Below are 13,032 nucleotides of genomic sequence, written 5' to 3' on the forward strand. Positions count from 1 at the left end.
TGGATGATAGCATCAAAAGCATCTTTCTCTTTCTGATTTGAAAAGGGGGTATGAGCACATAAACTGATGCTTCATATTACTACTTTACCTAAAATGCCGAACAACATTGAATTATTTCTGTTATCCCGCTCTGGTTCAACTCACCATCTGTTACTCTGTGCAACAGAGCCTGATTCAATTACATTGTCTGTAGTGCGCGTCTTATATCTGCAAGGTGTTTCCTGGCTTTTAGTGATGCTTTAATGCTAACGCCAACCAGCAGGATGGATTTCGTGCAGGTACGGGAGATTTAACAATCTCTAAGCTCACCCAACATCCTTAAGGGCCTTACATAGTTATTTGAAGCTGCTCAGCAGCCACTTCTGCTGGCAGCCACTGATGGAAACAGTTAAGGACAGAAACCATCATGCGTGTCTATTTTGCCACATGGATATTTTGTTTGCATGGTTAAAACTGCAATCAGCTGTTGTTAGTACACTGAAGGGTGTTTGCAAGAAAAATCTATCTATCAATTACTTGATGTAAGTGCTTTCATATTAATAGTTTTTTTTTTCTGTTTAGCTGTTTTCAGGATTCAGCACCCAGATGAGCAGACTGGAGCTGAGCATGTTGATTCATTTTCAAAATAGCAATTAGGCCTGCTGCTCTCCTGCTTTCACACTGGTGTGGGAGATAATAATAAACAACTAGGTATCAATTTTTGATGAGAAGAAATCCTACACCACAGTCGACTGTAAGAAACAGCTGTGGTAAAAGATTTGGAGTATTTGATTTTATGTTTATTTTTTTTGCTTCATCTGCTGCTGTTTTCCAGATCAGATGATGTGCCTGACGAAATGAAGTTTTTCTTTTAAGTAGGACAACAAAACTAGAACCTCTCGTGACATACAGTTCACACAAATAGTTTTGGTATGATCATCTTGTGACTTCCAAATACAGATACCCTCATTTTAAATTCAGAAAATGAGGCCCATTGATATCAGGCATACCATGACCTTTCTAATGTATTGGGTGTCCTATCATGTCAGCTTAAGTCTATGCCATTTACTGCAGTCAAAAATGCAATGTGAGCATAGTTAAACTGTTCGGCAGCAAAGGCTAGCAGAATGTGCCGCCAGGCCGAGATGAGCAGAAAGTCTGTTTTTGTGTGTTTTCTCTCTAAGCTCCTGCTGAGTTAGTTGCTGGCAGCAACACTGTTCCCAAAGATCTCAAGATAGACCAGAAAGTGTCCCATGATCTCCCTGCATACATACAAGCTTTACACAAACACAGGCCTAAATGAATACTGGTGCCTCTGTAAGATTTTATCCTCACTGGGCTCAGAATAGAATCACTGACCTACTGCGACCACAAATGACAACCCTATTCCTAACCTACATCCCTGGTCATGGGGATTTGCCATCCAGATCACATTTCTATTAGTAATTACATTTCTACGCATAAAAGATTATATGTCTACCTGCAGTGAATGTGTTTGTACTTACAGTAGCGTGATTGCATTTCTACTTACTATTTCTATACACAGTGATGATGCTTGAATGTCTACGGTAACAATGTTTCTACCTGTCATATATTAGATATTTCTGTCCGCGGTGATGATGTTTCTGCCCTTGCTGATGACATGTTTTAGCCCTCAGGTGGATACTTTTCCATAGATACACTGTGTAGAGTGTATTTTCACCTGGATGACTCATACTTACTGTAAGTCATATGAAAATGCAAGGACTGGCAAAGCATATCACATTCTGATTGCAGAAGCGCATATATAACGTGTATTTAGATGTATTTTTCATTATAGGCTACAGATATGAGCAGCAGAGTAAGAGGTGGAAAAAAAGTCTACAAATTAACTATACAGAGGGATTATACAGAGGGATTTGAAGCCGAGCATATCTCAAGGTCCAAAGCAAGGAATGTAGAGCTGCCTTGTTGGTTACAGGATCCTCTATTATTGATAGGCAGACAGTTGGTTAAAAAAAAAAATCAACCGGAACCGCATTTGTGCTAATTGTCTTTGGTGTGCTAACAAGACATACATATTAATCATAAGTTTGTGTATCTGCTGAGTAGATGTTGGGCAGGAATGTGACCTTGGTCTGGTTAGCTTGCCAGCGACAGCACAACATCCGTGACCGGGAAGCCTGACTGTGTCTGTAGCCCCAGGGGAAAGCATCGCAGCTGGGGAGGAGCACTGAGAGCGTCAGTGTAACTGAAGACATGGAGGAAATCGGAAGAAAGCCAAGGGCCAACTCAATAATCAACTCAGATCAATCTGAAACAAACAACATATTATATGATAAGCTATGAGGCATAATAGATTTTACATCGGGTTGGCAAATTCATGCCATAGAGAGGCAAAGTCCCTCCACTTCCAGTGGACCACCATGGGACCTTATTTCGGAACAAAATATGTACCCTAGTGAATGGCGAGAGACAAATAATTGTTTGATCCCATTTGAATTGAGCCATGAAATACACATATGATGTTGGTCAATTTAAAAGATAATTTTGCAGGTCAAGGAAGACTCAGTTTGTCATAAGTTGAGACTGACAAAATATGTAATTAGAAAGAATACTCACCCCAAAATCACATAAGTGATGTCTAGCTGAAGCTATGACGCCAGCTGTGTGTTTCGGACCCAGATGTAACGTTACTTACAGGAGCAACGGGTCTTACTCGTTTTTTTTCGCTTCCCGGCAGATCAAAAGATGCTGTATCAAACACATCAGGTAAGATAAAGTTACATGTGTTGTGGGACATAGCTAAGCTAGCTAGCTAGCGAGCAAGGTGAGATACGAAGTTCACTGAAGCTACAACAAACTGAGACTTTCTTGACTTGCAAAAGTATCTTTTAAATTGGCAAACATAATATGGCTCAATTCAAACTGCATCAAAAAAGTATTTGTCTCTCCCCGTTCACTACAATACATATCTTTTACGAAATAAGGCCCCAGGGGTTCCCCCTTCTTTACTAGACAGAATCCTCAAGTACTTTAGATAAGAGAGGAAAGGAATGCTTTCACTGTGTCTGAAAACATGTTTGCTACTCATCTGGTGGTGGTTCGGTAACTGTGTGACAGCAGATATTAAATATTTTAATTTGCCTAGGTCCCAGAGAAATTTTTGGAGACCTGGTGTCTCCGTGTGACTTAATCATCATCTCATTTGGGGCCCTGTCTGAAAGTCTTCAGCAGTACTTACATTAAAGCTCCATTTAGACATTTAGAACATTTAGACAGTTTAAAAAAAAAAGAAAGAAGAGAAACCACTTGAAATGGAGCGACTGCTAATAGCGGTAAGGAAATAATCAATCTCTTGAGAACACAAATGCCTACCGAAAGATTAGGCAGGGTTGGTTTTTACCAGAAGGGTGCTGTGCTTTTATGAAATAGACCTTGAAGGAACAACTCACCCTAAATTCCGTGTTTGAAACAAGTATATTCATTGGTATTGACATAAACTGTCTGTCCACTGCAGTAGAGTGGAACCACTTTAAAGCCCAGCAATGGTCCAAGAACACAGTGTACAGACGGAGTTGAAAAGCCTGTGCATTTGCTGCAGGCCTGTGGCCAAACATGAAAACAATGTTCAGTAAAAGGGATTACAGTGACCCTGTATGCTTCAACCTCCGTCTGTGGATTATTTAGCTGCCTTGACCATCCCCACTGTTCTTTAATTGGTCCGTTCAGTGATCCAGCTGCATTTAGCAGAGGAATTGACCAATGAACATACTTTGTTTTTGTTCCTCCAAACTTCTATAAACCTGCCTCATGTACTCGCACTACAAAAACATCTCCTTTGCTTTGTCTTGTTGTTCCAATTAGAAAGCAGTTATTTTGGAAGGCTGTATTTCACACACTACTGATGACTGATCTGAAAAGATGCAAGCTGTGTCTGCATTACATTCTGATCAATTGAGGCTACTATCGATGGTGAAACAAGTGTCTTGTACATCTGGCAACAGCTAGATACTGAAATCTTTACAATACCATAACGCATACATAACTCCCTATATTTTCTGTAGTAAGTTTTTCAGGTTCAAAACTTTTTAAGTTTTAAAAAGGGGGCAATATGTTTCACACACTACTGATGACAGACTGCATTGCATTCTGATCGAATGAGACTAGGAATCAGTATAAAATGGATGTATTCCCGTTTTGACTGTTGAAATCAGTCCAAAAATATTGAGGCTTCTGCTCTTTCTGAAACTGAGATCTTGAACTTGATGTTCACTGTTGGTCATTTCAAACATTCCTTGCTGTCAAACCATTGTAGCTGTGTACTGTTCTTTTGGCTAGTTGTCTATAATACAGCATCAAACAACAAAAATGACTCATAAGAAGGTAACGGACGTTCATCACTAGAAGCTTTCAGGGTGTTTACCTTCAATGCTGCTTACCAGCTTTTCCTGTTACTTCTTCTTCATAGTTATATGCCTTTTATGTTTCTTTCTGTGAGCAAGAATGAAGCTTTGCTCAGGGCTTAAAGTGAAAGAGATGTGCCGTTGCTAACAGGAGGTGTAGTGCAAATTAACAATGGGAATGTGACTCCCTGGAGGGCCAAACACCCACAAGTCTGTCTACACTTGGCCTACATTCTGGCCGTGACAGACTTCCACTACCACCAGGCTTTGCTCCTGTGCCGGTGCTGCAAGATCTTACTATCACTTCCTCCTGGGGATCCAGGAACAGTGCCGCAGCGGTGCAGCAGCCATGTGATAACTGGGACCTCTGTCTATGAAGGCAACAGCACGTATGCATAGAGAGGTCTGAACCAAACCGGTGCTGTAAAGATGCAACGAAAACCCTCCATCATCATGCCTGAGAAGTCGAAGCTGGTGAAATGAGGTGCAAAAACACATACACACAGATGCACACACCTCGCACCATCTCTAAGAGCAGGAAGGTCTTTTCTTCATTGTGGTTTAATGGCAAGCGATTGCAGGCTACATGAAAGTGGAAGTACCCTTATAAAAAGGGGTCAGAGGCATATATTAAGACTTACAATATATACGGCACACACAGGTTACAAAGTAAGAGACAGAAGATACAAAAGGTGAGGAAGAAGCGTAGATAAATAGATAGAGATAGACCAGCGCTTAAGAAAGTAAATATAGAAAAGGGGATGAAACGTGAAGGGATATGTCTTGTTTTCTGTGTGGACCAAAAGAAAATGTACAAAACTATTGATTTGGACATCTTTGACATGTACTCACTGTCTAAACACAAAGTCTAGCAAGAAAATATCTTTTATGGGTTAAAGCGACTGTGGTAAATGCTAAAACATAGCGTAACAGTAGCACGTGAATAGAAGAGCTTGAATGTTAGTGAACTGACTCAGTTACACAACAACATCGAGCTTAAGTTTGCTAACATGAGCTACCATTAGCCACGAGAAAACACTGGTCATACCAGACCAATAACTGCAGCATAACATCTAGGTATATTGAATAAGGGTGTTTTATTTCTTATGGATCAAAAACCAAGGAAGAAGCTGTAATTTAATCCATTCAGAAATGAAATAGTGTGGCTTAAAAATATAAACTTGAATGGACCATCTTTCTCCATCTTTAGGTACTTTTATCAGCAATGAGTACCTTTTCCGTTCTTTTTTGCCCACTCCACATGCTGATGTTTACCGTAGGGGTGCTGCTAATGATTTTTTTCATTATGGAATCTTCTGTCATGCTTAACCCAGAGAGTCCATGGTGACATTTTAACATCTTTCTTTTGTCAAATAACCATCCAGAAAGAGATAAGATATTCAATTTACAACTATTAAACAGAGACAACCAGCAAATCCTCACATTTGAGAAGCTGAAACCAGAAAATGTTTGGCATTTTTTTCTTAATGAATTGCCCTAAATCTAATTACCGGTTACAACATGCTACTTTTTTGGTCGGTATCACACCAAACCCCACCCAGACATGCCTGCGGGTTGAGCAGGTGGGTCAATAGGAAATGTAGGCAGCATGACAGTATTTTTGAAAATGAATTCTGAGAACAGGAAGCTCACAAAGATCAAAGTGGTCTCTGTGTAGTAACAGCAGCTCTGGGATTAGACCTATGGCAACAACAGACCTGCAAAATAGTGCAGGGATGTCATACCATTCTGCATGTCAAGATCTTCACATAGCCACAATTTGTACAAGTACGTTTTGTATTCTATGTTTTTTTGTTTGAGGTTTATCTAATATATCTAGATTAATGCACCAGTGGTCTGTCAAGGGGAAAGGCCTCTTAATGAGGAAATGCTTCTCCCATTTCCACATCAACTAATCATGGAGACAAGCTGATGTTTGATGATATTGCATTTTAATGAGCGTGTAAGTGGTACACATCAAGCTCAGTGACTCTGCATACATGAACGCTTAGTCAAACGCATCCTGAGCCACAGTTTAAAGCGTATTTTCTTCAACAATCAAGTAGACGAAAATGCAAAAATTGTAATCGAGTTGATGTTCGTTACTAAAAAATGAGGACGATTGGACGAAATATTAACCATTTCTTACTTATCTGGTATCCCTCCTCCAATATCATTTTTTATGATTTTCATCTGCTTCAGCAGCAATTCAATCCCAGTATAATCTAAATATAAGAAGGGGCAGAATAGACCTGAAATTATTGAATGAATCGATAAGACGAAAAAATTGATATGAAACTTTTGTGAAAATCAATTAACCTTTGGAAACCTTTTTCAAACAAGAAATCACTGATATGAGCTTCTCCAGCGCCAAGGATTTACAGCTTTTCTTTGTTTTTATTTATTTGGGATTTGGCTGTTGGTCGGACAAAACAAGACATCTGAAGACGTTGTTGTGGACTTTGGGAAACTGGGATGGACATTTTTCACTCTTTTCTGTAATTTAATTGACAAATAATTAATTATTAATGAAGATAATTGTTAGTTGCATCCCTAAAACTTCATCATCATTTAAAGCCATTGCTATCCCCTCTGTCAGTTAGAAAGGACGAGCACAGAGAGGACAACATGTATCAGTGGACATGTACTGTATCAATAGTAAATGCATCAATAGCCCCTCTGCACAGAACCGATCTAGGGTGTCTTATAGTGAGAAGATGGCATTCAGTTGGAGGTGTGAAGAATGAAGAAGATTTACATAAAGTGAACACAGTGTGTTTATGGTGGCCTTGTTGGGCCCTTCATCCCCTATGGTAGGCCTAGCGCTAGAATACATTGACCCATGGCTGCTGAAGCATCGTCTCACCTTTGAGCAGGGGCAGTGGGGTGAGCTCCACCTGGGAGCTCTGGTAGCGGAACTGGGACGAGCTGTGGGACCTCCTCTGCCGGGCTCTGCGCATCGACCTCCGCGGGAAGCCATCCACCTTCTCCGCGGACGGCACCGAGAAGCTGGTGGTCGGCGAGGACGGGCTGGTCGGAGGCAGCTTGGTCGTCTCCATGATGGCTGTAGATGGCGGTGGTGGGCGCGTGCGCGCGTGCCTTTACGTGTATGTATGTGACTGGAGGAGAGAATGGAGGTAAGGATGGAAGAGTTTGTGTTTTCTTGAATCACAGGTGGATTACCAATTGATCAGAATGAATAGACGCTCCGGGGTGGAGGAGGAGGAAGGAGGGAGGGAGGGAGGAGGAGAGGGGGGGGAGATACAGGGGAGAGAAGGTGCAGAGGCGGAAGAGAGGTGAGGAGAGATATCTTGTGGATGTCCAGTCCCGTGCTGTGCGCCTCGCTGTCTCTATCAGAGCCGGACTGGAAATGGCAGCAACAGCATCAGCAGCATCCCTGATTCTTCTGTATTTCACGCACAGATGCTAAATCGCTTGTGTATCATCCCCGTGGAGGAGTAGCCTGTGCAGCTACCAGATGATGCTCAGACAGTTGAGTCTCCTCTCTCTCTCTCTCTCTCTCTCTCTCTCTCTCACACACACACACACACACACACACACACACATACACACACACACACACACACACACACACAAACACGCCTCTCTGCTGCTGTATTGGCGTCACACACAGACTGTCATCGGCCTAAATTTGGATATGTATTTCTTGAATTAATTATAAAGATCCTTACAAAGATCACTGTAATCAGGCACCTCCTGTTCTGCTCATATCCAGCTCAAAAACAAACAAACAAACGGACCCCAGGTCAGTTTATAGCTTTTTCTCCTCGATGATGATCCTTATCAATAAAATCAGTGATCGGTCCTGGCGGTGGATGATATCATAAAATCATCAATCTGGGCCCACCTCGGCTGCCGCATCACTGTTGTCCTTCTCGCTCGTTTTTATCGGATCCTCTTTCGACAGTTCAAACGGCCGCACCTGCTTGATTTTTTTTCTCTCAGAAGTGGTTAATGTTGTTCTCGTCGCGGTGTGCACTCCTCCACAAAGCCTCCTGCTCCTCCTGCCGTCCTCCAACCGTATCAGGGCGGGGAAACAAACGCTCCCTCACCGCGCCGACATGTGCAGGTCCTCCGCCAGCGGCCGATGCAACCCTGAGCCCCGCTGCGGCGCTCCGTCTCTACCTCCGCGGTTAGAGAAAAAAAAAAGAAAACACGTAAATAACAGAAAGCAGCTGCTCCTCCTGGAAAGTGGAAATCTGGAGTGAAAAGACTGAAGGCCTGTGTTATACAATAGCACCCCGTCTATGTCTGTCAGACTGACGCGTTTTGCTCCTGTCCCCCTTCTCGGTTCCCGTTATCCGGTCGTCCTACAGCGCCTCAGCGAGCTGCGTCAAGAAGCACGCGGTGAGTCAGGAATGCACCGGAAATTAGGCACACTGGCTTTCAAAATAAAAAAGAGAAAATGAAAAGTGTAAAATGGTTTATAGAAATTGACTCATGGCTGGATTACTGGGGCAAAAATTAGCAAATAGATCAAAAATAACTTGCTATGCACGACATATCCTGTTCCTACAGTGTTGCAAAAGGTAAAAAAAAAGGTATTTTTAATACAGGACCCTTTCAAGACAGGGCCCCAAGATCAGGTAAATAAGACTCATGAAGGCTGTTATTATGCCAGATGATATTTTTGCTTTAGTAACTCCCGTATTTCAAATGGAATTAATAAACCTAGCCTACCAGTTGTAGAGTGAACCTGGGGCTTTTCAGGGCCCCTGGGGGTCACTGGCAGTTGCCTATATTGCCCAGTTGGCAATCCAGGATTACATGGGCCTAATAAAAAGGAAATATTACATCAAAAGGTTTTCTTTAAGCCTGAATTATAGATATGATCTGCCCATTGACACCTGTTCATGCTATTTGTAGGAAAACAACTGAAGTTGTAAACTTATTTCCCATCAACAGTGAATTTAAAAAAAGCAAACAACAGTAAGTAAGCACTGTAAGGTTATAGTAGCCTATCCCCAGACAGGTTGGTAAACCTAGGCCTGCAGTGTGAGGCTTACTTACATCAAAAGATTTCTTAAGAACTGAAGGAAAACACATGTCTTTTGAAGTGAGCCGCTGGCTTGCAGGTAGACATCAAAAAAAGGACGAGGAAAGTCTCACACTCAGAACTCCAGTGCAATCTTTTTTCATCTTAAAATGCCAGAGGTCAGCGTTTCAGCACCGAAAGACAGCAAGATGTATCAAAGTGCTGATCTCTTAGAACTCAAAAGATTGCATTCACTCAACAAAACAGTGGGCCTATATCTGAAGGGTCAAGTAATGACAGCGAATTATTTGTTGCAGGATCTCTTAATTATCTCTCCAAACAATACACATACGTACCGTATGTGTATTGTTTGGAGAGATAATACATTACACTGAACCCTGAACAAATGATGCCCTCAGTATTGACCAAGAAGGGGTCAAAGTCATCTGACAAGAGCCAGTCGACATCAGCGGAGAAAGATCAAGGAGGCCATTTGTTACATTTTCCATATATTGAATCTGCATTCATTTGCCCAAATGTCTCTCTATTTTAAGGTCTGTGCGCATATTTCTGCAGCCTCCCCTTATAAAATAATTTCATAGCAGTTATCTTTATGTTTGAATACAGATACTAACTATTACTCACTTTGCCCACTATTTCTCCTGGTATTCTCCCCAGATGTACAAAATATTGTTTCATGCATATATAGCCAGAGTTATTTCAACCCTGGGCACGACCAGAGATTGATATGGTTTTCATTTTCTCCACAGTCCTGCTAAATTTACATCAGAACACCCTGATCATTCAACTTCCTGAAGTGGTGAACTAACACACCTGGATATTACATGCATAACATATTCTATTCAAAAACAAGAAGCCACGCAGTAAAGGTGTCAGTGCCACACATATTACATGGGAGGTGCATTAACAAAGGTTTTATTTTGAAAGCTGTAACCGGATGCTCACTTATCTCACTCTGACAGTCTTGCCACTGGTTCCTCGGCCCAAAGGTGGTGCAAGGGGAGAGAGAGGAGTGAGGCTCCTCAATGCGGATGACGCTATAGGATGGAGTTATTTATTTATTTGCCTTTATTTATGTGGCCTGGCTTTGCCTCTTAAACCCGGTTCATTTTAAACAGATGCGTCATTAGTGCCTCGCGCTCGTCTGCTGTCACTGCATCACCTCTGCCAAACCTCTGGCAGCGGTCTCATCCGGTTAGGAAATATTCGCGTCAATTCTCCAGCAGCGCACCGCTTTGACGCTCATCAGTGTTTCTGTCTGACTCCCCGCCTCCCCCATTCCTCCCCTCCCTTTCCCCATTTTTCTCGCTTCTGAGTGAGCGCGTGCGTGCGTGCGTGTTGATTGCGCGTGTACGCGGGGTTGTAGTTGGCTTTGAAGATCAAGTCCCATCCATTGTTCTTGCCTTCATTAAGCCACTCGTTCTATCGCTCTCACGCGCACGCTCGCGCACTCCAAACGCAATTATCCACGCGCTCTCGTCTCCCTCTCAAAGTCACACCTTGGCTGGCAGTGGATGTGTTTTGCTGGTGTGTTTGCGCTGCCAGCCTTGAACCCTCCTTACTGCTCTTCTCACCATAAAAAAAAATACCAATAATATATATATATATATATATATATATATATATATATATATATATATATATATATATATATATATATATATAATACCACGCGCCTGCGCCCCTTTCTCTCCTCCTATATTCCTCCTCCCCCCCCTCCTCCTCCTTTATGTTGTGTCGCAGATGAGCTCAGCCTTCTGGGTCAAAATACCGGGGGGACCGGTAGTCCGGTAAGTGGCTGGGAGCGCTGCTGGTCTGCAACTCATTTGTTGGCTGTTAATACCGGGCTGACATTTAGAAACACTCTGGTTAACAGCACTCTATTATTGCAGTGTACTCTGTAACAACTGGGAGATAATCTATCAAACATCTTCTCAAGTCTATATTCAATCTGGTAACATTTGTTCACATTCGAATTTATAGACTGTATAATCTATTAACGAGACTAAATGCTAGCGGCTCTGTGTGGCTGCAGTGCTTTGAGCAAAATGCTAACATCTGCATGCAAACATGCTCACAATGACAATGCTAACATGCTGGACCCTCTTAGTTTAGCATGTTAGTGTGCTACGATTTCCTAATTAGCACAGAACACAAAGTACAGCTGAGGCTGAAAATGTCATTAGCTTTGAAAGTAGTTGCTCATAAACCAAAGTATTAGACCAATTAAGAGAAGAGGAAAAGTCAGAGGATCACCAAAGTTATTACATTTTTTTCTGAGGGAAGCAGGAATGTCTGAGGAAATGTCATGGCAATCCATCCTACAGTTGTTACGGCATTTCACTCAAAAGCACACCTGATGGTGGCACTAAAAAAAAAGTCAGGGGATCACCCAAGTCGTCAGGATTCTCCTCTGGGGACCATGAATATCTGCACAAAATCTCGTGACAATCCATCCAATGGGTGTTTATTGAGATATTTCAATCTGTCCTTCAAATCTATATATCTAATATATGCAAAAGAGTTAGATTTAAGTTGAGTAAGATTTGTCAGACAATCACTCAGCTTTAAAACTGCTAGGATATTTATGAATTCCATGATTATCTCGCATTTTACATATTGTTTTACTAGCTGGGTTCAGGCTAACAAATCCACAAGGAAACCACTTGGAACTCTATATAAACGTACTCTAAAAGTTCTAGATCAGAAACCCAACAGTTTTCACAGCTGTCAAATTTTAAATAGACTCAGACTTTTAAGTTGGGAAAACCTGATTAAATATAGTAACCTTTACCTGAAAACATCTGTTGTTCAGAGAGCAGGCTCTCATGTTACCAGAGGCACCACAAGAGGAGACTATCATTCCTACTCAAAGAAGTGCTTTTGGTCAGTCAGCGTTCTCTGTAACAGCATCTAAAGAAGTAAATACTTATTCTTTTACAGGTCAGCTGAAGAACTAGGATATTGATAACCAGATATGTGCACATTAGACTGCTGACTGCCTGTTGACATTTGCTGCCTGCCTGCAGATTTGTCTTGTTTTGTAGCTTGCTGTCTGATGTGTTGTGTTCGTTACTTCTTGTTGTGCATTGTGCCTGTCTAAATGTTGGTCTGTGTATGTTGCTTTTACGTGCTGACTGTACTAAATCATTTTATTGTATTTGATTTTTTAGGTTGCCATTTTAAAACTGGCCAGGGACAACAAATGAAAATTAGCCTGCTGAGCTAACTCTGGCTCATTTACAGTTACTTTGCATTTGAATAATGAGCACTGTCCCTGTCAAATAAACAAATAAATGAAATGAACGTGAACAAAGGTGGCCTGACCAAGACAGGCTGAGGTTGCATCGCTGAGCCACACCACTTGCATGGACAAAATGGGCTATACGTAAGCCATAATCTGCAATATTGATGTCCCATGAACAACAGTGTACAATCTACTAAACTTTGACTAACTCTTGTTGAATGTCACTTGTGGCCACATAACGTTTAGGCTATGTTAATATGCTAAATTGTAGTGCAACACTTGCATATGTAGAAAAGAAAAGATTCCTCAGGTCCGCAAAGTTAGTCCTGTCAGTTATACAGCAACATCTATCTAAAAAGTTTTGATAACAAGTCATACCAAACCAAATAGCTTTAGGCTGTAGC

General features: G+C 41.7%; 1 protein-coding gene across 1 annotated transcript in view; it reads right to left on the reverse strand.

The window, feature by feature from the left end:
* The window catches only part of ppp2r5b (protein phosphatase 2, regulatory subunit B', beta), a 45,417-nt gene extending 35,698 nt beyond the window's left edge, over window positions 1-9,719 (reverse strand). The window contains exon 1 of the mRNA XM_078275963.1: window positions 7,231-9,719. Coding sequence (XP_078132089.1) covers window positions 7,231-7,423 — 193 coding nt within the window. The 5' untranslated portion in view covers window positions 7,424-9,719. The remainder of the gene's footprint in view (window positions 1-7,230) is intronic.
* Between the last annotated feature and the right edge of the window lie 3,313 nt (window positions 9,720-13,032).

Source organism: Sander vitreus, chromosome 19 (assembly GCF_031162955.1).
Source record: "Sander vitreus isolate 19-12246 chromosome 19, sanVit1, whole genome shotgun sequence".
Taxonomy (NCBI): domain Eukaryota; kingdom Metazoa; phylum Chordata; class Actinopteri; order Perciformes; family Percidae; genus Sander; species Sander vitreus.